We start from the raw sequence: 23,236 nt of genomic DNA on the forward strand, positions 1-23,236 counted from the left end.
TTAGTAAATAAATATAACTGACTGCAGAGGTGACAGAATATTAATGATAATAATACATGAATAATACATCACACACATGAAAAAAACGATTAAAGCAGGACAAAATAAAACAGAAAGAGACAATTAATGAGCCGGTGGTTGGAGTCTGGAATTCAACATATTCAACATCTGAGGTCGGGGAGGAATGCAGATCCAAGTTTAGGAGATGGTTCTCAATTGATGCTTCATAAATTATCTGAATTTGTCCAACAACTTTACCAACACCTAGTTTCTCCTCCCGGAGGACACAAGTAACACACACCTGTGCTGCTACCCAGCAGGCACACAACCGACCTTCAACATTAAAATATGGTTGAAATAATTATTATTGTTAATGGTCATTCAACCATAACATCATTCAGTTGATTTAACTATGATTCACTGGTGAATCCCAATGGAGCAGTGCTTGACTTGCATTTTCTTTTCCATTGCAGGTTATATATATATATATATATATATATATATATATTTTTTTATATATATATATATATTTTTTTTATTTTTATTTTATATATATATATATATTTTTTTTTATATATATATATACACCCACACTATATCAGAATCAGCTTTAATGGCCAAGTTTGCACAGAAAAACCTAGGAATTATATGTGGTCTGACTCCGTCTTTCCCTCTTGTGGCAAAGAAAAACAAATTACCTAAAATTTTAAATATAGTTATTTACAACAAATTAACAAATAGACTGCCGTTCGCTGTGTCACATTCAACAGCGGTTATTGCACATTTATGTTTATATTTGTGAGAGTCATTGTATTGTATGACCGGTAGAGTTCTGTTGTGATCGGGGGCAAACTGTACTCTATACGTACTCACCATGACCAGGGAACAGGCTACTAAGGCATACAAACTGCAGAAGGAAGGAGGACTCAAATGCAACGACCCACAGACAGGACTGATGATAAACGCATTTAAAAAATGACCAGTAAAATACAAAAGGTAATACAAAACTAAAGGCGCTGCTATGCAGGGAAACACATAAATGTAAACATGAATCTAACTAGTAACAAGAACTAAAAATCATTGCACTAGCAGAGTAAATAACTCAAACTAATAACTAGTAATCTTAAACAAAGAACACAGAAACACCAAAAACAGAGTCACAGCACAAGCGAACAAACCTGGACAAGGACTAAACAGAACCAAGAGACACAAGTGAAGACAGGTAACAGCCATGTAACATTCAATGACGAAACGACAAAAGACTGGACACAACGTAGGGCTTAAAAAAGGAACTCAAAACACAGGTGAACATTATTAACAAAGCAGCAAACAAAGCAAAGCAGGAAGTGACATCACAGGGCTGGGACAACAAGAATAACACAAAGACACCACTAGGACCAAACACTGCAGATGAAAGTGCCCCCTGGCAGCCAGAAGGCCAATCCATAACAAGTTCAGCTCGGACACAGCCTGGGGGAAGAAGCTGACTCTGCGTCTGGTGCTTCTGGTGGTTCTGGTGGCCATAGCTCTACGACACCTGCCAGAGGGGAGGAGTTTGAACAATTTGTGTAGGGGGTGTGGGGGTTCAGCAGTGAGGCTCACAGCCCGTTTTCTGAGTCTGGCCCGGTACAGGTGCTCAATGGATAGAAGCTCAGTCCCAATGTTTTTCTCTGCTGACCGGACCACCCTTTTCATGTAGGTGAACTGCAGGGGGTCCAGCAGGGGGTCTGTGATGTCCTTCAGATGCCTCAGCACGAGCCTCTCAAATGTCTCCATGACCACAGACGTCAGGGCGACAGGTTTGTAGTCGATCAGGCTGGTATATTGTGTCAAAACTATTCGCTCACCTGCCCTGACTCTCATGCGAACTTAAGTGTCTTTGTCTTTGTGTAAATTTGACATGGGCAGCTATCTACAGTTTTTGTACAGTTGTTTTTTTGTTTCCTACATTGCTGAAGCTCACTCCAAACTCATTAGAATAAATGTTCTTGCTACAGTACTCAAAGCACTTCAATGCTGCATCTTTTAATAAAACTAAGAATAAGAAAGCCTTTAATTTCCCGCAGTGGGGAAATTGCGCCTCACAACAGCACAGTAAAGCACAATACAGAATTGAAATACAGTCTCAGAGCTAAGTTGGCACAGTACAACACTATACAGATGAGTGGAGTGAGTAGTATATGGAGTCATTGGAAGGATTTTTGCATATTATATAAATATTGCACAGGTTCACACAAAAAATGCACAGAGCTGCAGAATCTTTTCCACAGCGAAGGTGGAGCTGCTCTCTAGAGCAGACAGTGCATCCTGCAGGTGATGAGACTGGGCACACAGTGCCTTTGTCCTTGAGGACAGATGGCCACCAGAAATGGTGTCCAACTACAAAGGCTGTACGCTGAGCTCCTGGATGGCAGATAAATGGAGGCATGGGCCCAATGGATAATCTCACCTCTTAACTTTAGAGGCACAAACAGGGGATTGGGAGGGCAGAGGGCCATGGTTAGCTTCCTTGACCAGGTTCTCCACTGACTAGGTAACTGCCCCGACAAGGCAGGATTCCGGTTCCTCGCTGTTTCTCTTGGATTCGTGGACTCGGGGCATGGCGTCTGGCTTACTGTTCTGGCGTGCCAGGTCTGGCATTCACTATACTGCTGCGGAGACGAAGCTGCGCCTAAGGAGCTTAAAGACGGCGTCGGCCTCAGGAGCCCACCCGAACTTGGATTAACTTGGGTTAAATGAGAGCAAGGAGAGGTCAGGCTTAACTGGATTTGGCAATAGAAGTTTGCAAACCCCAGGAAATGCTGAACTTCATGGCGAGATTGAGGAATGGGCCACTCCTCCACTGCCTGAGTCTTGCACGCTTTCATCTGAATCTGACCCTGAGCCTCAACAAACCCGAAAAACGACACTGTGGGAACATGGAACTCACACTTCTCTGCCTTGACATAGATCTTGTGCCCAAATGATGGTTAAATGAGCCTGCTAATAGTGCCTTATGTACTGTAAGTTACTTCTTCATGGTTTCTCTCTCTCTAGGTATCAGCTGTTAGAGTCTCCCAATATATATAGAATATACTAGCACAATCATGGGGACGATGTGGAGTGGTGAGCCTGGCCTTTTAACAGGCATATGACTGCAATATGTCCAGGCTGGTTGCAGCATCGGCAAACGCCCAGAGACCTCTGTGTCCTTTTCTCAGCGTCTGAATGCCAGGTCGGACCCACCTGCATTGGTTCCACACCCGGAGAAAGGGGTTCCACATCCAAAGGCGAGACTGAGGCTGATGCTCCACCTCTGTTGTGGGCAGGCAGGTCCTGGCGGTGCTCCATTCGGATCTCCTAGTGGGCTGATAGAGACGACCATGCAATGCCGCATGATCCTCCATACACTGCTCACACTCGCTGTTCCATAATCTCCGGTCCACCTTAATGGGCAGTGCAATGAGGGTGTTGCAGCCTGCCGTTAGCTTCTGCAGCGCTAAACTGTCCTTGACTCGACATGAAAGCCCTCGGAGGAAAAACATCACACAAGTTGAGTCCCAATAGGCTTCAGCTGCCGGCGTCAACTCCTGATGCTCAGTGTAGCAGCTTTATGCATATTACTGGTTAGTTCATTACACTGTTTGATTGTTTAGTAATTAAGCACACACTTCCTCTGAATTGTTTCAAAATAAAAGCACTAATTCAAATTTTTAGCTTAAATAAGACTAATTCTCCCTTTGAATAGGTAATTCTGACTAGGTAATAAGATTACTTTATGTTATAAGCACACACACCACCTCCAAATCCTGCCAAACCAATATATATCTTAAGCTTTAGTAGCACTAATTTGGCTTTTAAAGGTAAACCTCACAGATTTTCAATGGGGGGGGGGGGTGACAAAAACGTATTATCATATTATATATGCAGCGAAATTATCATTTATTCCTCCCTCTCCTTGGGCTCACAGACTACAGGCTGAGGGGGGGGGCGGGGCCAGACTGAAAGGGGGCAGAACCAGTCTGCTGGACCAATACTGCTCTGTCCGCCCTTGTTTCTCCTTGCATATGGCACTAATATTCAATAGCTGGAGGTCCTGCAGTAGATTATTTAGAAGACAGCAAGTACTTCAGCACGCACAGTCATGTTCATCGTTATTTGTATGGGCCAGAGTTCCGTGCCAACGAGTCGGGCCGTATGGAGAAGTACGAGGCTGCCTGTGAGGAACCGACACCCACAACAGAGAGCTGTCGTCCAGCAGAAATGCATTATCTCTCTGCACTGAAAGAAGCACAACTGAATCTGAAACAGACAAATGCTCAGACATTGCTTTACATTTTTAACCATAGGTTATATCATATTATAAATAAGCGTGTTTGAATAAAGGCATCGTCTCTACGTTGATCAGCAGCTTTTTATTTTGAATCAAAGCAAACAGTTGTTAAAAAGCCACAGATTCTTCATTTAGCTAAAATACTCTTAAAGTGCTGTCAGTGGCTGGAAAAACAAGACGATTGTGCCCTCACAGAGTCTCTGTGATAATATGCCACCGGCTGATATTAACTGCAAAAGAATGAAATTAATTATTTTATTAGTATTAGGGTTGCTGCTAGCCAAGCTAACACACAAGCTAACATTAGCAACAAAAGCCAATACATTCCCCCACAGTCCACAACACAAGAAACAGCAGCTCGTAACTGTGCTCAAACTTCACAGCGCAAACTAAAACAATCAACGGCTGGTGGCCGGGCCTAGTCTCACAGGGCCGAGCACAGCACGAAGGAGCAACGTGGGACCGTCCTCAGGTGGACCCACCATCTGCAGGATGAGCCACAGGGGGCCGGTGAATAGTGGATTGGGCAGCAGTCGAAGGCGGGAGCCTAGGCGACCCACTCCCAGGATAACCAATCTGGCTATTAGGACATGGAATGTTACGTCACTGAGGGCAAAGGAGCTTGAGCTTGTGCAGGAGGTTTAGCGGTACCGGCTAGAAATATTCGGCTCACCTCCACACATAGCCTGGGCTCTGGAACCCAACTTCTTGAGAGGGGCTGGACCTTCTTCTACTCTGGAGCTGCCTGTGGCGAGAGTGTGTGCCGGCTGGTGTGGGCTTGCTCATAGCTCCCCAGCTCAGCCACCTTGTTGGAGTTTTCCCCGGTGGATGAGGAGGTCGCTTCCCTGCCTCTATGGGTGGGGGATAGGTCACTCACTGTTGTTTGTGCTTACAGGCCAAACAGTAGTGTGGAGTACTTCTTCTTCTTCTTGCAGTCTCTGAAGGGAGTGTTGGAAAGCGCTCCAACTGGGGACCCCATCGTTCATCTGGGAGATTTTAATGCCCACGTGGGCAACGACAGTGATACCTGGAGAGGCGTGATTGGGAGGAACGGCCTCCCTGATCTGAACTCGAATGGTGTTGAGTTATTGGACTTCTGTGCTAGGAACATTTTGGCCATAACAAACACCATGTTCGAACATAAGGGTGTCCATCAGTGCACATGGAACCAGGACATCCTAGACTGGAGGTCGATGATAGACTTTGTAGTCGTTTCACCTGACCTTCTGCCATATGTTTTGGACACTCGGGTGAAGAGAGGGGCTAAGCTCTCAGCTGATCACCACCTGGTGAAAAGTAGGATCCGCTGGCAGGGAAGGAGTCTGGAAGGACTTGGCAGGCCCAAACGTATCGTGAGGGTCTGTTGGGAAAGTCTGGCTGAACCCTCTGTCAGACAGACCTTTCACTCACACCTCCGTGAGAGCTTCGACCAGATTCCAAAGGGGTTGGAGACATAGAGCTTGAGTGGACCATCTTCTCTGCATCCATTGTCAACGCGACCGTTCGGAGCTGTGGACGCAGGGTCTCCGGTGCCTGTCGTGGTGGCCAGAGGTAAGGGCTGAAGAAGGGGTCCTATCAGGTCTGGTTGACCAGTGGGACTCCTGAGGCAGCTGATGGATATCGACAGGCCAAGCGTGCTGCACCCTCCTGAGGATCTCCTCAACCCCTTCGACACACCTTCTGCTGAGGAAGCAGAGGCAGGGGACTCAGAGGTGGACTTGCCTATGACCCAGGCTGAGGTCACCAAGGTAGTTTGTAAGCTCCTCGGTGGCAGGGCAGCGGGGGTGGATGAGATCTGTCCTGAGTACCTCAAGTCTGGGGCTGTCTTGGGTGACACGCCTCTGCAACATCACGTGGACGAAGGGGACAGTTCCTTTGGACTGGACAACCGGGGTGGTTGTCCCTCTTCACAAAAAGGGGGACAGGCGAGTGTGTTCCAACTATAGGGGGATCACACTTCTCAGCCTTCCCGGGAAAGTCTATGCTAGGATACTGGAGAGGAGAATTCGGCCAATAGTGGAACCTCGGATACAGGAGGAACATTGTGGTTTTCGGCCTGGTCGTGGAACACTGGACCAGCTTTATACCCTCAGCAGGGTGCTTGAGGGTTTGTGGGAGGCTGCCCAACCAGTCTACATGTGTTTTGTGGACTTGGAGAAGGCATTCGATTGCATTCCTCGTGGCATCCTGTGGAGGGTGCTGCGGGAGTATGGAGTCCAAGACTCTTTTCTAAGGGCTGTTCGGTCTCTGTACAACCGGAGCAGGAGCTTGGTTCGCATTGCCGGCAATAAATCAGACCTGTTCCCGGTGCATGTTGGACTTCGGCAGGGCTTCCCTTTGTCACCGGTTCTGTTCATTATTTTTATGGACAGAATTTCTAGGCGCAGCCAGGGGCCGGAGGGGGTCTGGTTTGGGGACCACAGGATAGCATCTCTGCTTTTTGCAGATGATATTGTCCTGTTGGCTTCATCAGGCCAGGACCTCCAGCATGCACTGGTGCGGTTATCAGCTGAGTGTGAAGTGGCTGGGATGAGAATCAGTTCCTCCAAATTTGAGGCTATGGTTCTTGATCGGATAAAGGTGGTTTGCTCTCTCCAGGTTGGAGGAGAGTTCCTGCCCCAAGTAGAGGAGTTCAAGTATCTTGGGCTCTTGTTCACGACTGAGGGAAGGAAGTGAACAAGCATGTGATTTACAGACAGATCGGTGCGGCGGCTGCAGCAATGCGGTTGGTGTACCGGTCCATCGTGGTGAAGGGCGAGCTGAGCCAAAAGGCAAAGCTCTCAATTTGCCGGTCAATCTAAGTTCATACCTTCACCTATGATCATGAGCTTTGGGTCATTACCGAAAGGGCAAGATCATGGATACAAGCGGCTGAAATTAGCTTCCTCTGTAGGGTGGCTGGGTGCTCTCGTAGAGATAAGGTGAGGAGCTCTGTCACCCGGGAGGAGCTCGGATTAGAGTCGCTGCTTCTCGATGTTCCGGGCATGTCCCACTTATAGGAGGCCCAGAGGAAGACCCAAGAAACGCTGAAGAGACTGCAGATGTTATCCCTCAGTCTCTTGTCTTCCCCCGAATGGGCTGAGATCTTATTAGTCAGTCCTGCAATCCGGGGATCCGAACGGGTTGAGATGTTACTGATCAGTCCCTCAACCCGGGCCATCCTCTGGTGTAATTCCGTCAGCCGAGTATCCATGGCCCCCATCGGCGTTTGCAGCTCTACGGCCAGTGGACACACATCTTCCGATAAAGCAGGACACCACCAAAGCCAATGATGAGTAGCCCTGTTATCAAAGTCCAAAATATGAAAAGATCCTCTGCATCCCATTATTATTATTATTATTATTTGTCACGGAACGGCAGAGAGAGGACCCAAATGCACAGTGCAGATGCAGCAGACAGATGGTATGCGTAAAAGGCTTTAATACAGGAATTGTAGTCTCAGACAGTCCAGGTCATACACGTGTAGGCACAAAGATTGAGGCACAGAGGGAGCAGGCTTAATCAGGTCCAGTTAACAGGCAGGGTTCAGCAACAGAGTAAACAGAGTACGGTCAGGATCAGGCAATGCAATACCACACCATCAACATGTTGATATAATGTTCAAATGTTCCATTTTTCATGAATAAATAACGTGTCTCAAGTGTCAGGTGACAAATAAATGAACCTTAGATATCATACATCATTCATTTCATTGTTTATCAGTCCCACCAGACCAAATCCACAGCTGACAAAAGAATGAAACAACGATCCGTAAGGATCCGTAGGAATGAATCAGAAACGAACTAGAGGGCTTGCTGCTCGCTACGGAGCCTGAAGAGCTTGGCTGTCACGTGACAAAAGACCGAATGCCTGAGGATGGGCATAACGAATCCTTTCTGCTGCTGCTGCCATGTGGTGAGAGAAGGTACTGCATGAAAATGAACAAATCGTTCCTCCCGAGTCATATGAAAGATTAGTTCATTAGTTCGAATGACACACCGGCCAGTGCATTACTTCAATTCATCCATCCATCCATTTTCCAAGCCACTTATTCCCATATGCGGGGTCGTGGGGGTGCTGGAGCCTAACCCAGCTGGCTATAGGCGAGAGGTAGGGTACACCCTGGACGGGTCGCCAGTCCGTCGCAGGGCAAGACTTCAACAATTCATTTCAATTCAATTCATTTCCATTTTATTTATATAGCGCCAAATCACAACAAGGTTATCTCAAGGCAAATTACAAAGTAAGGTTTAAGACGAATCCCACATACAGCAAGCCTTTAATTACAATATGACAGCAACAGTGGAGAGGAAAAACTCCCTCTCTAACGAGGAAGAAACCTCCAGCAGAACCAGGCTGGATGTGGGCGGCCATCTGCCTCGACCGGTTGGGGTGAGAGGATAGAGAGAGAGAAAAGCACAGCAACAACAACAAGCAACAACAAGCAACAACAAAGCACAGGCAGGATGGTTGGACCAGGGACTGGACACAGGCAGGATGGTTGGACCAGAGACCGGACACAGGCAGGATGGTTGGACCAGGGACTGGACACAGGATGGTTGGACCAGGGACTGGACACAGGCAGGATGGTTGGACCAGAGACCGGACACAGGCAGGATGGTTGGACCAGGGACTGGACACAGGCAGGATGGTTGGACCAAGGACTGGACACAGGATGGTTGGACCAGGGACTGGACACAGGCAGGATGGTTAGACCAGGGACTGGACACAGGATGGTTGGACCAGAGACTGGACACAGGATGGTTGGACCAGACACTGGACACAGGCAGGATGGTTAGACCAGGGACTGGACACAGGATGGTTGGACCAGAGACTGGACACAGGCAGGATGGTTGGACCAGGGACTGGACACAAGCAGGATGGTTAGACCGGGGACTGGACACAGGATGGTTGGAGCAAAGACTGGACACAGGCAGGACGGTTGGAGCAGAGACTGGACACAGGCAGGACGGTTGGACCAGGCACTGGACACAGGCAGGATGGTTGGACCAGGGACTGGACACAGGCAGGATGGTTGGACCAGAGACTGGACACAGGCAGGATGGTTGGAGCAGAGACTGGACACAGGCAGGATGGTTGGACCAGGGACTGGACACAGGCAGGACGGTTGGACCAGAGTCTGGACACGGGCAGGATGGTTGGAACCTCGTTCCAGTTCTTGTTTCTGCCTAGTCCCTGTCAGTGCCTCTGTCTGTGCTGGATGTACTGTTTCGACCATTGCCTGCCTGACCACTCTTTTGCCTGTTGTTTTCGAACTGACGCCATTAAAGAACTAGTTTTACTCAAGTCCTGTTTCTCTGTGTTTTTAGTACTTAACTTTCATAGCACTAATTCTGCTTGTAAATGGATAATTGTGATTAGTTAATAAGAATTTTTATTAAAAATTTGAGGTATTCTTTCAAGGATTGAACTTTAAACAGTTTAATTGTAACAAGCTGTTTTGGTACATTTAGCTATATTTCAATGCAACACTTTACACACTAGCAACTCTTTGCTATTCTTCTAGATCTTTAATTTTAAGAAAGCTTTACGTAGTACTTAGGTGGCAGAGCATTGGTTTGAGGAGCGGAAGGTCATAGGTTCATACCCCAGACACTTCACACTAGCTCCCTGGGCACATTGCATGGCAGCCCTCTGCTCCCCGAGGGGATGGGTTAGATGAAGTAGACAAATTTCGTTGTTACATTGTATGTGATAATGACCAATAAAGGCTTTCTTCATTTAGTTTCTGTAGTTGGTGAAATTCTAATTAAACTATTTTCAATTTAAAATTCAACTCCTTCAGCTACTTCTGCAAATATGCAGCTCTGTTTAAACAATTCCTTATTCTATTCAGACGCATTAAACGAACAAGAACAACAAATATACTAGAATAAGCTTAGAAAAGTAATAAATAGAAGGAAAATGACAGAAGCTGTTGTAATGGATGCCTAATGGAGCATATTCATGCATTTGCAAACACTCACATACCTGTGAAAGAGCTGCTACATAAGTTGCACTAGGGAAACTTAGGGTTCGGTGTCTTGCCCAGGGGCAAGGGAGAGTCAGGAATAGAACCACCAATCCTGTGACTGGTGCCCCAACCTTATTATGAAGCGTGATACAACCATGATGATTTATAATTAGTTCACTATTCATGATGAAAAATGGCTTTAATGTGTACTGTGTACTGAACGTTTGTAGATCCATAAATATAAGTTCATTGGTTCATTACATTTTAGGGTTTGAGTCATGCCAGGAAAACACACACCAATGTGTAAAAACACGTACTTACACACTAATTTTCTTATTCGTCATTTAAAATCAGTAAAGTCCCACAGAGCGGCCACAGCGTCTTTGACGATCTGCAAGGTGGGAAACGTAGTTCAAGTCACGACGCTGCCTTTTCAGCCACTCGCAACAGCCTGGTCAAAACCTTGGCGAATCACGGCGCCCCAACTACATCGCTGACCAATCACAGCCCTCCCTGTCTTCCAGCAGAAAATTCATGTTCAATAAACGCATACAGCCAATCGCAGAACCTCAAGAACCTAGTCAGCCAATCAGACTACAACAACATTTATGATGGTGCTCACTACTGCGTCTGCGCACTCGCTAGACAGCTGATAACTCATCTATTATGCTACTTGGCTAAATAAAAGTGTTGCAGAAATCTTCCCGGAGCCCCTCGCAGGATTCACCGGAGGACCACTAACGCAAAGTAAACACTTCTCCCTGCTTAGCATCGGGTGCATTAGCGGGTAAATAGTGCGGCGATTCATTGTACAAGGTGTCTGTGGGTCTGAGCCAGTCTGGCCGCTCGGCGCACTCAGACAAAGCTCAGCTAACAGGCTAACTGCTTATTAGCTAACCAAACACTGAGCGGTAACCTCTCTAAATACCTGATTTCAAAAATAGTTGACTCGCTGGTCGTGCTATTCATAAGGAACAAATATCGAAACATCTCCAGCTCGGATGCCTATGTAGACGCTACAAGTATCAATCACAAATTACTTTTTTGGTAAGTAGCCTAGCTCGGTTAGCTAGAAATCTAGCTCGTATTTTTGCTTTGGCTTTGCCGCCATCTTTTAAAGCAAGATATGAGACGTTTCGTTAGCCAGCAAAACCCTGACACCATAGTGCCTTCTACTTTTGATGTGTAATATTGGGTGTAGATAACCAGTTAACGTTAGATATAACGTGTTTATATGTGGAATGCGCTGCTTTTAGATCTGTGGAGTGTATTGGTTGTACATTACATAGTACATTAGCCGTTAGCTCGCTCGCTAGCCCCTGTACAGCGCAACACGCAGACAGAGCCAGGAGCCGCCGGAATCCAGTTGATCCTTGCAGAACTTTACTTAGATCCAGATTCTTTAGGGCTCCGGTGGTTGTACACACTGACCGGCAGATAGGAGGGTGTCGTCGGTTCCTGTAGCTGCGCTCTGACCCAATTAGTGCGTTTACCTGTGATTCGTGGATGATCAGTGCATCGTTTTCATACTACCCACTACCACTTGTGGTCACACCGAGAAAGTTTATTCCTGTCTTGTAGGTGCTGAAATGAATTCGGTCTTCACTTAGTTATCTGACGTTAAATACGTGCAGGTACCTGGTGTAACACCCGTGATGTAAACCGTAAGCGACAAAAATGATTAACAGACTAATAAACGAGTACTGGTGTCTGCAAGCGTCTACTAGGGTATACATGATTTGCTACATTATGATTACGTACCTAAATCGGTGTTTTAATACCAGGTACAGTAACGAAAAATTGAAAATTTGTCTTCAAAAATATAAAGTTAATATAAAAATGCTATGCACATGCAGGCTATCCACAACCAAAGTATTTACATAATACACAGGTTGTCACACTGGATGACACTACTTTGTTTGTTAATCAGCATTGCACTAATGCTGTATTAGTCATTAATTAATTAAAAGCTAATTTGAAAGATGTGAAACTACCGTGAAAAATTATCATTGTTGCAGAAACAAATGTGGTCATTAGTTTAGCTTTTGAAGTGAAGCATCTTATGGCCCCTTAACTATCTACATCACTAGTTAACTAAACAGTGATATATTGGTGTATTTCTTCTAGTGGCTTATTGGTGGAACGATAAAAATCACATCGATGGATACACATGGCTCTACAGATGAGTTTTCTTAGCATGTAAGAAGTAAAGTGAGTGAGATCATCTGAAAATAGTTCTGGTGTTTGTGCTGCCTCTCCTCAGTGACCAAGTGTGCTTGTCACATAATTCACTACATGCTTACTTGAGTTTGGTATATTTGTCTCATTATGAAGTGGTCATATTTTACCTTATGCAAAAACACGACACATCACATCACACATAGCTCTTCTCCTTCCCAATAGTCAGCTGTTGGAAAACCTTTTTAGTCCCCTCTGGTTTGTTCGCTTGGCTTTGATGAGTAGATCTGGTGCAGGTGGAGTTTGATATCTCTGACTCAAACCACGGTGAATTTGTGAAGCTAGTTATTTGTTAGTCTGATACTTCTGAATTTATTAGTAGATGGCAGAGAATGAATTGATAATTGATTGGTTCCAAGTTTAACAAAAAGTGGAGGCTCATCTGAGAAGAGTGATCATACCAGACACAGTTGCTGAATTTTCAGTCAGTCGGCTGATAGCGCTCATTTGTGTGTCATGTGACACATGTTATACATATTCTGTGTGGTCTGATTGTGTACAAATTTGTTAATATCTGGAGCTACTGGCTGATCAAAGCTTACGTGAAAACTGAAATGTTACTGAGCCAGTGTAAAGCAACTGTGGGCTCTGACAACCCTTGTCTGTGTCTCAGGTCATGCGATGGGAGTTTTTCTTATTGGGGAACACGTCAAGCTGATACATCGACCCCACCGTCACCTGATCTGAAAACGTACTGATCGTTCTGTGTGGTTACACGTGCAGACACACCAGCAGACCACACGGGGAGTTGGTTGCCCCCCCCCCACTTTCCAGCCAGACACTGCTGCGTCACACTGAATTGCTTCGTCTTTGTCGTCCACCATGTCGGACGCCCATGAGGCTGCACCTCCCAGTCCCCCTCCCCTTGCCAACCCACCTCCCCCTGAAGTCACCAATTCCACCAAACCTGGCAGGTAAGAAAGATCACCTCAGACACAACTGTGTGCACAGATGGAGACAGAAACTGGTGTGAAAACAGGCTCCACCTTTGTTGTCATCTGAGACATTTTTGCATGGTGTGATTCAGAAAAACCAATCAGCTGCAGTACATGCAGAATGTGGTGGTGAAAACCCTGTGGAAACATCAGTTCGCCTGGCCATTCTATCAACCCGTGGACGCCATCAAGCTCTGCCTGTCGGTGAGTTACTGTCATTGCATCGTCTGTTCATCTACCTGCCTCGATTGTACATGAACAAATCAATGGAGTAAACCTTGCCAAATATATATATGAAGTGTTAAGATAAGGTCCATGTTTTCAGGACTACCACAAGGTGATCAAGAATCCAATGGACATGGGAACCATCAAGAAGCGTCTGGAGAACAACTATTACTGGAGCGCCAGTGAAGCCATGCAGGACTTCAACACTATGTTCACCAACTGTTATATCTACAACAAGGTGTCAGTGTTAATGACAGTCAAGGGGAAACACTCAGGCTTGTGGAGGATGATAGCAGAGCATCCTGGCTACAACTAAGTGTGTTTTGATCAGTTCTGTCTGTGTCTGCAGCCGACAGATGACATCGTCCTCATGGCCCAGGCTTTAGAGAAAATCTTCTTGCAGAAAGTTGCCCAAATGCCCCAAGAAGAAGTAGCTCTGTTGCCTCCAGCTCCCAAAGGGAAGAACAAGAGCAAGCAACCTGCTGCTGCTACCACAGGTCAATAGTTGTACTGCAGCAACCCATAGGTTCAGTTCACTGGCTGCTGGACTTGCTTTTTACCTTCATTCACTCACTGGGGTAGCAAGTTCAGAAACTCTGTGGATTGTGAAATCCTGAGCTTCACACCTAAGTTCACATAGCCAAGAACATGCAAGAACCCAGCCAGGGTGAGCATTTGAATGCTAACAACCTAGCACTGAACAGGGTTTCTAGACCTGCTACTCCAGACATGCACAAAACTAAAGGAGACATCTCCTGTGGCACTAATGCTGATCAACCAGTACTTTTAGTACTAACTGTGCTCTTGTCTTCTCTCTTCAGTGAGTCAGCAAGCAGAGTCTTCAGCTTCCTCTCCACCCTCGTACCCTTCTCCCTCCCCTTCTCAGACACCAGTAATCTCCACCACACCCAACCCGGTTCAGGCCACGCCCCCTGTGTCTGCCCCACAGCCCCCAGCAACCATGATGCCATCAGCACAGCCTGTCATCAAGGTAACAGCCGTGTGATGTGAAGCAGTATTGAATGAGAAAGAGTTGTTGTCTCACTGCTGCCTTTCTGTGTATCCCTGCTCACTGTCTTAACAGAAGAAAGGTGTGAAAAGAAAAGCCGACACCACCACACCCACTACGTCGGCCATCTCTGCTAGTCGTGCTGACTCTCCGTCTGCTCAGGACAACAAAGCAGCCAAACTGGGTTCTTCACGCCGCGAGGCCGCTGCTCGTCCAGCTAAGTCTCGCAGAGAGACGGGGGAGGATGTAGCTGGTGCTGAAGTGGGAGGTGGAGGAGCTATAGCAGGAGGCAGGAAGGGTGGTAAGCTGGGTGAGCAGATGAAGCACTGTGACGCTATCCTGAAGGAGATGCTCTCCAAGAAACACGCCGCCTATGCTTGGCCCTTCTACAAGCCAGTGGATGCAGAGGCGCTGCAGCTGCATGACTACCATGACATCATCAAACACCCAATGGACCTCAGCACTGTCCGGGTAAGGCCACAAAGTGTATAGACAACCTGTTCAGTTTTTACCCGATCAGTGATACCATCATGGACCTTAGAGTACAGCAGCAGTTCTCCACCAGCAGAAATGTTGGACATCTTGGACTCACTGAGCTGATGATATGACTATATTTGTCTGACTGTATTTGTCTTGACCCACTCTTGTCTTTGTTAGGCCGCTTGCTTCACTGACTAACTAGAGACATCAGTAGAATTGTGGGTTTGCAACTGTGTGTTAGCAACAAGCAGGAGCAAATCCTTAACCCACTTTATCCCAATCAATGAACAGGTCAAAGTTCAGGCTCAGTCATATTGCATTATCACTGTAAAGTGTTGCTACATGTTGTGCGGGAATGGCAGCAAATCAAATCATCACAAGATTGGAGCTTAATTGGTTTACTGAGTTTGCATTCTGTCATGGAGCTCATCTTTATTTCTGATGTCTCTGCCTTTACAGAAAAAGATGGATAAAGGAGAGTACAGTGATCCCCAGAGCTTTGCCACTGATGTCAGGTTAATGTTCTCCAACTGTTACAAGTACAACCCTCCGGACCATGAGGTGGTGGCCATGGCCCGAAAGCTGCAGGTATGTACAACACAGAACCATCACAGAACCTTTAGCCGTCTGACTGCAGGAACCTAATGAAGCTGTGTCTGTCTCTTCAGGACGTGTTTGAGATGCGTTTTGCAAAGATCCCAGACGAGGGCGTGGAGGCATCTGTCCCATCCACTACGCCACTGGTCAGTAAAAGCACTGCCTCCTCTGAAAGCAGCAACAACTCCTCCTCTGACGAATCATCTGACTCTGAGGAGGAGCGGGCCACACGGTTGGCTGAGCTACAGGAGCAGGTTGGTGCTGGCGACCAATCACAGGTCAAGAACATCCTGGTTTCTTCTTTTATGTTTGATTTATTTAATAACTTTAGTAGTTAAATTCATTTTACATACAGAAATACTTTTTTATTTTAGATGACCATTAGTGTTTAATTACGTCCAGGCTTCTATACAGTCTTCAGAGATAATGGGTATTGATAATTAGTCTATTCCACTAGTTGAAGGCGGTGCACGAGCAGTTGGCTGTCCTGTCCCAGGCTCCGGTCAGCAAGCCAAAGAAAAAGAAAGAGAAGAAAGACAAGGAAAAGAAGAAAGACAAGGAGAAAGACAAGGGGAACAAGAGCAAGTTAGAGGAAGAGAAAAAGCCAAAGCCTGCTGCCCAGCAGGCCAAGCCCGCCAGTCAGAAGAAGGCGCCGGCCAGGAAAGCTAACAGCACTGTCACCGCTACCAGGTAGGACTCTTTCAGCAGAAAATCACCAGGGCAAAGGGTCACACTGAGATGTTAAACAGCTTCTGCCCCTCTAGGCAACTGAAGAAAGGCAGCAAGATGTCAGGCGGTGGTGCGGCCAATGGAGACGACGGCGAGGAGTCATCACTCCCCATGTCGTACGAAGAGAAGCGTCAGCTGAGCCTGGACATAAACCGGTTACCAGGGGAGAAGCTCGGCCGTGTTGTCCACATCATCCAGTCCAGAGAGCCGTCGCTGAGAGACTCTAACCCGGATGAGATCGAGATAGACTTCGAAACGCTCAAACCCTCCACACTCCGAGAACTGGAGCGCTACGTGAAATCTTGCCTGCAGAAGAAGCAGAGGAAGCTGCTGCGTAAGTCCTGCAGGAACACACTGCTACAAGAGGACAGCTACTGGTTTAAAGCTGTTATTTGTACATCTATAATCAATGCATATTAAGGCCTTTGTTGTTGTTTTTGTTTTTGGTCCTATATGATTCATTCAGTCATGGCCCCATGGCTACCAAGGTCTGGTCTAATCTGTGATAACTTTGCATAGGAAGTTAAAATCTGACACCAAACACTTGAAGAGAATAATCAAATTACTCCTGCTTTACTCAGTGACTCAAATTCCTTTGTCCCTCCCTTGTCTCTCCCTTTTAGAGAAGGCAGCAGGAGGCGGGGCATCAGGAGGCGGGGCTAGTCGCTTGAGTGGCAGCTCTTCTTCCTCCTCTGATGACAGCTCCTCAACAGGAACCTCCTCTTCCTCTGACACAGACTGAACACCTACTTAAAAACAGCAACATACATGTTACTGAACACGAATGCACGCAAAGGTTTATCCATTCTACACACAAAGGATTAAATTCCAGGAGACAGATGTTCACTCTGAACTGTGACAACACAGAATATAAACCACACACACAGACTCAGAGACTTTATGTAAATAGGCTGACCTGTTTTTTAGCCCCTAGTCTTGTTTTTATTTTTTTATTTTATTTTTTCTGGAGGAATGGGGACGAACCGAAAAGAAGAAAGCTGCGACTTCCTGGCAACAGGCAACGAATTCGAGGGACAAGCTGCTCATCCGTCTATCTAGGAGTTGTAATGATCTCTAAGTTGAGCCTCGCCACTGTGGAGAGGAACAAAATCATTCAGGCTTTCTTTGACTGGCTGTGACCCCTGAAACATTCCAGAAGCATCTCTGATAGAAGAGGAGAAGAGGAGACCTCGTGGGTTCTAACCTCATGAAATTAGAAATGTTTATCTTCAGCGTGGTTCGTCGCCCATCCAGACACCACCTGTCGTCCCAGAGGAGCTTGACGCCTTCTCAGAGTCCAGTTGCACTCAGACGTGCCGTCGGTTAGAAGCAGCTAGACCTTAGCCTCGCTTGGATGGTCAGACTTAATCAAGATCCAGGTAGTGAAAACACGGTGGACCCTAAAGGTTTTACTCAACTGGCAACTTGACCCACATGAGGTCCAGTTTTTATTGAGTGGCACTTTTAAACCATTAGCCGGACTGAGAATCAAGCAGAACCACCTCTGTCCCACGTCTTCGGGTTTTAGGGCAGTGTTCGAGTGTGTGTGAGCAGAGATGAGATCGCTTGGTCGACACTGACACTGGGTCAGAACTCCAGTATGTTTCTGGATCCATGCATCTGTCCAGAGTCTCAGCTGTCACCCTGTCTTCAATATTTAATTTCCCTGCTGATGCTCCAAAACAAAAACCTTCTGACCCAGACGCACAACATGGTGTCTGCTATTGGGTGTAGGCACCAGGCGCCGGTCTAATCCGGCGGCAGACAGCCACGCAAGTTTTATTTTTGTAACACTACATTTCCTTTTATTTTGTTTTTGATTTTTCAGGTTGTTGCTGAACTTGTTTGTGTCTTATAAGGTTCTCTATATAAAAGTGTCTTTGTACCGCTGTCTGCCCCCTACCCCGCCAAAATAAAACCACTCCTACTGTAAGAGACTGTCCCAAAGGAAGCGTCGGATCAGACGTCAGTTTTACTAAGCATCATTTCAAAGTTTGTCAGTGGGGAAAAACAAGTGTTCGTGTGTAGCAACACCCTTCAAACTCACATGTCACTTAAACTGATTTTAATGTGTTAAGTCTTTAAAATGTCCAAAATGAAAATAGGTGCTCAGCATGCGGAGGCCGGCATTTTTCTACCTTTCGAACTTAGTCCTTGATCAGTTTGTTGCTTTTGCGTTTGACCATCGTCTAGCTTTAGTTTCGACAGGGTTGGATCACCTGCAGACCCATCATCTACACACACACAACCTTTTTGTTTCCACCACAAAGCTGTGATTTCACATTAAGACAAACTCACCTGATCCTGATGGTGCCAAGCCGCTGCCGACATTGTCAGTGTGGTGGGTTCAGGTAGAGCTGAGACCCCGTCAGAGCATCAGACACATGGGCTGTGCCCTCAGGTACGTCACATTTCCTTTGCACTGAGGACGAAGGCACCGTGTTTGCAGATGATGGATCACATGGACAAATGTTTATTTTTGCATCCTGAAAATGTTCACTCGCTGTTAATGAGCTTCGTTGTCACTAATCACATGACAACAGGCCTTTATTTTGGACATTTTACAGACTAGTCAATCAGTGATTGGCCTGAAGTGATGAAGCTTAAACCCCAGGTTTCCTCCCAGTGTGAATGATGGCTGACAGGTCGACAGCTCGCTGCCCGTCTCTCCTCTTTGTTTTTAGTTGATGGTCGAGCTTTGATGCTAATAGTTAATTTTTGTATTTTAATAAGAAAAAAAAAAGTGATTTTATGTATTTGCATGCACTCTGGCCGTACGTTCTTTCTTCCGTATGTTTGAGCACTGTATAGTAGCTGTATAGTAGCTGGTCTGGGGTTTAGGACGAACTCCGCTCAATAGAGTAGAGACAGAGAGACAACAAACCCACGGAACATCAACAAGTGAACTATTTGATGTAATTACTGATATGGGATCCTTATTTTCTGAGTTTCTTTTGTTTTCATAAATAAACTCCTAAACAGACACCTTGACTTGACTCTTTCATGTTCCAGGGGAAGCAGCTTCAGTCATCTCAATCTAGTTCTAGATGACCAGGTTCAGAAGCTGATACAGTTTTTCATCCTCGAACCAATCATTGACCTTGTTGACCACTTTGGGTGAAGCCTTTGGACCAGTTTCACATGACTGACTGAATCTTCCAAAAAACAAAACCAGGTGAGACTGGTTGGGTCCAGAATAGGACATAAAAGGAGCAGCTCTCCAGCATCCCCCTTTTCATGGCTGTGCTTTGGTCCTGAAGCTGAACCTGGTAATGCCAGTACTTAACAAAATTTATTCTCATACTTTCCGGGAACATTTTTCTCGCTTTGTGCGCTTGCAGTGGAGAAGCCAGGCTGATAACGCTAATGGGTTTAAAGCAGTACTTGCACAAAAAAAACACATTTAGGCCACTGAATAATTTTATGGCTTTTAACTAAATCTGAATATAAAATTAAAATTCCATATTTGTTCGACAGTTGACTTAAGTGTTTCGCTTTGGATTTAAACCTAAATCCAATAAACACTATATGCATTTCAGTCTGAATGACACAGGTCCTGTGTGCGGATCAGTTTCAATCCAGTCTGTCTCCAGTCTACATGATTCTGCAGATCCTGGATAGACCCTCAGAGTCCTGCAGGCCCCTCTTGTCCCGGATCAGCACAGCCTGGTTTCCGTAGCTGCTGTACCAGGTTGACTGGCTGCGGTTCAGGTAGGTGGAGGGGGAAGCTGCCTCCAGGTCCTGCTGTTGCTGCTGCCAGATCAGCAGGGACGTGTCCTGGTATCGCATTCGGAGATAAGACTCGGACATGGCCTTCTCCGCCAGAGGGTGGAAACAAGCAGGACCAGTACCAGAAGAAGAGTCCTCTATAACAGGCGGATCACAGTTCGTCATACTGGAGATGTTGGCAGCCTAAAGGAAAGGGAACCACAGGAATCTAGCCTGGATCAGCCTAGGCCCAGGACTGTCTCAATCATGTTCACCTGATGGAGCCAGCTGGTCCTGAAAGGAGCAAAACAAGTCAGAGACCCAATGTGGTTCTTTCTTATTATCTCCTAAATCTAAAAACTTGCATCTCAGGGTTTAAGTAATGATTTATCATCACTCAGATCCAGATAATTGTTTCAGGTGATGTGTGTGGAAGAATATTTTTGATTAAATCAAAACTCATCCATCCATCCATCCATTTTCTTCACAGAAACTTTACTATGCGCGTCAAATTTAGATTAAATGACCTTGGTCCTCTTGTACCAGAACCAGAGAGAAGCCGTTGACGAAGGTTTTGTTTGGTAGCAATGTTAATTTTGCTGTGCAATACCGACCTGTTGATCCGGTTTAGTCTCGTGTAATCTGTGTTTACAGATTCCTTGTGTCCTATTCATCTACGGTCATTATTCTGTTATCTTGAGCTAACCGCTGGATTTGCAGGCTATTCGGATGCTAGCTCCCGTTAGCTCCTCAAATAAATTTGAAGCCGATTACGTCACCACACCGACATATTTCACCATTACCCTAACACCAAATGGTAAGATAAATTGTGTTCCATGTTTTCCAAGAGGATTAATCGCTTTAGCATCGTTAGCTAGTTGCAACTGCAACCAATAGTAACGGTGTCTTTGAAATTAAGTCCGTAAAAAACACATGACAGTCAAACGGTTCCTGCGAACAACCACTGTCGACGGAAGGAAGTTTAATTGATCGGGGGCCCGTTTCAAGAAGGTGGTTTTGTGGAAACTCTGAGTTTGTTAACCCCGAAATGAGGAAAACTCAGAGTTTTCGGTTTCAGAAAGCGGGGTTACTTAAACCCGTAAAGCGGGGTAAGTTTGAGCCCGTTTCAACAAGCGAGGTAACCGAAACTCAGAGTCAGAGTCAGTTACTATGGCAACTGACTCTGTGAACCAAACCTGGTCGCGAGCAGGTTTTATTCGGGAAACCCAGAGTTTCCTTCGGTCTCCGCCCCTTTTTAAAGTGAACAGTGTTTAAATGCCTCGTTTAATCTTTCAGTTCATTCATAGATTTCACCTGTTTCCTTCGCGCAGAGACCAAAATGTCCGTTTCTAGAGGATCCTGTAGATGAGGACGCTGTATTAATTCACACGGCATTGAATTTACGCCGCGAGAGGATTTTAACGCCACGAGTTAATTTTCTGTCATATCGCCGTGCATATTTATTTTAGCGGTACCGTTTTTATCGAGACTCCATACATACATTAATAATCTTATTCACCCATACGTCAAACACATCACCCATCGTGGCCGTGCTTTTACATCCGAGCAGATTCTTTGTGTTGCGTTACGTTTTTTTTTTTTGCAAACGGTAGTTTTCTTTATAACATTGGAGACGCTGAGCACATTAGTGAAGCCACTGCATGTAGAAAAAAATCGACCTCAAGCGCTTTCCTTGACACAAACTCCTTAAAGCCATTAAAGAGGAGTTTCACAGGATTGCAGGTATGTGGTAATTAATTTCATTGATTGAGGCTAATCTGAAAAACGATCAGTTAATAATATGTTGCTGTGATCTGAAATAAACTAATAAATGTGCAGGTGCACTGACTACTCTTTCTAATGGTCACTGTAACTGACATTACATTGTTTACATCACCAAGATCATATGTGATGCTGCACATATCATAAACGTGAACTCATAAATATATAGTGAGTCAACCCTAAGTAACATTCTGCACTGTGGTAAGTATATGTATGTCCTATACACTTATTTCAATGCATGCACTCACACTCACAGGAACACTTCTATGCAGCACTAAAGTAATGTCAACTTTCTTCTAGGAGAGATTGACAGCTTTCTGCTGGAGATAGGGGTTAATGGCAGCCCACGCTACTGACCCCTCACCCAGAACCTGAAGCAGAACCCCAGCAGCGCTTTAATGTGGCCCTGCAGAATAAGAGCCCAGGGGGAAATGACCATAGGCCTGTTGAAAGCACATCTTCAGTGTCTACGTCACCTCAGGGAAACACTTGAGAGGCCTGTGACATTAATGTGACATGTGTTGTTCTCCACATTATTGCAATTATTAGAGGGGAGCAACACCCTGCCCTACAAATACAAGACCCCGAGGAGACTCCTTCCATTACAGTAATCTGCAGAGTGGATGGACAGATTTGCTTTAATGTCTTAATCAACCATCCCCACCACCACCAATAAAAGAAACTGAATAGATGTAAATCATAATTTATTTGTTTTTTTTCATTTCCTACAAATACAAAGGCAAATGTTAGATTTTATGATTCTTCCAATAATTCATACAATTCACCTTTAACTATACACTCATCTCCAGCTTGTGTTTGGGAATTTCAATTTCTAGATCTGGCTTCTCAATCTTGTGATACAAGTATAACATTTCCTTGAGATTTAGTTTATACAACTCAATAACCGGTAACTTAAAATACAGAAGATTTAGAGTTACATGACATCTTGACATGACATGTTCCTCATTACTCTTACAGAATTGAACTCTGGCATTTACTGAACATCACTGAACCGTGTGCATCTGTGCAGCAAATGTGACTGACCTCCTCCTGCGAGGTGCAGGTCCTCCACCAGTTGTTCTAGCCTCTGCCTTCTTTCTGTTGGCTGAGTAGAAGTCAAATGTTTAACTGTGTGAAAACATTACAGTTGAAAATGCTGCTGCACTGCTATACTCTGCATGCTATTTAGTTATTTAATATATCAAATGTTGTAAAGTCAGGTAGTCTACACCCATGACATGATGGTGCCTTATACCTGTTTGAATTAT

General features: G+C 45.6%; 2 protein-coding genes and 1 long non-coding RNA gene across 8 annotated transcripts; 2 read left to right on the forward strand and 1 right to left on the reverse strand.

Annotated features, from left to right (window-relative positions):
* Positions 1 to 1,781: 1,781 nt before the first annotated feature.
* Positions 1,782 to 19,463, forward strand: LOC114862434 (bromodomain-containing protein 3-like). Of its 5 annotated transcripts, none has more exons than XM_041072325.2 (12): positions 1,782 to 1,799; positions 13,117 to 13,417; positions 13,531 to 13,642; positions 13,764 to 13,901; positions 14,013 to 14,160; positions 14,485 to 14,654; positions 14,748 to 15,143; positions 15,612 to 15,740; positions 15,821 to 16,027; positions 16,207 to 16,439; positions 16,514 to 16,812; positions 17,102 to 19,463. In XM_041072325.2, the coding sequence occupies exons 2-12, from the start codon at positions 13,326 to 13,328 to the stop codon at positions 17,218 to 17,220; spliced, it is 2,043 nt and encodes a 680-aa protein (XP_040928259.1). In that variant the 5' UTR covers positions 1,782 to 1,799; positions 13,117 to 13,325; the 3' UTR covers positions 17,221 to 19,463. The 5 variants fall into 5 exon arrangements, with proteins under 5 accessions (XP_040928259.1, XP_029018557.1, XP_029018562.1 ...); XM_029162724.3 differs by lacking the exon at positions 1,782 to 1,799 and adding an exon at positions 10,855 to 11,012; XM_029162729.3 differs by lacking the exon at positions 1,782 to 1,799 and adding an exon at positions 10,855 to 11,012 and having other exon boundaries at positions 15,821 to 16,003.
* A 417-nt stretch (positions 19,464 to 19,880) lies between these two features.
* LOC114861447 (putative uncharacterized protein BRD3OS) lies at positions 19,881 to 23,030 on the reverse strand. Of its 2 annotated transcripts, none has more exons than XM_055511307.1 (2): positions 23,013 to 23,030; positions 19,881 to 20,480 (listed from the first exon to the last, which is right to left on the reverse strand). In XM_055511307.1, the coding sequence occupies exon 2, from the start codon at positions 20,370 to 20,372 to the stop codon at positions 20,073 to 20,075; it is 300 nt and encodes a 99-aa protein (XP_055367282.1). In that variant the 5' UTR covers positions 20,373 to 20,480; positions 23,013 to 23,030; the 3' UTR covers positions 19,881 to 20,072. The 2 variants fall into 2 exon arrangements, with proteins under 2 accessions (XP_055367282.1, XP_029016483.1); XM_029160650.3 differs by lacking the exon at positions 23,013 to 23,030 and adding an exon at positions 20,801 to 21,106.
* LOC129604547 (uncharacterized) lies at positions 21,800 to 23,101 on the forward strand. Its single transcript, XR_008695544.1, has 2 exons — positions 21,800 to 21,929; positions 22,269 to 23,101. It is a non-coding gene; the product is annotated as an uncharacterized LOC129604547 (long non-coding RNA).
* Positions 23,102 to 23,236: the final 135 nt, after the last annotated feature.

Source organism: Betta splendens, chromosome 9 (genome assembly GCF_900634795.4).
Source record: "Betta splendens chromosome 9, fBetSpl5.4, whole genome shotgun sequence".
In the NCBI taxonomy this organism is placed as follows: domain Eukaryota; kingdom Metazoa; phylum Chordata; class Actinopteri; order Anabantiformes; family Osphronemidae; genus Betta; species Betta splendens.

Coding starts and splice junctions, on each gene's coding strand:
- LOC114862434 (XM_041072325.2), top strand. CDS start 13,326: ATGTCGGACGCCCATGAGGCTGCACCTCCCAGTCCCCCTCCCCTTGCC. Junction 13,643..13,763: donor CCATCAAGCTCTGCCTGTCG/GTGAGTTACTGT, acceptor CCATGTTTTCAG/GACTACCACAAGGTGATCAA. Junction 15,144..15,611: donor TGGACCTCAGCACTGTCCGG/GTAAGGCCACAA, acceptor CTGCCTTTACAG/AAAAAGATGGATAAAGGAGA.
- LOC114861447 (XM_055511307.1), bottom strand. CDS start 20,372: ATGACGAACTGTGATCCGCCTGTTATAGAGGACTCTTCTTCTGGTACT.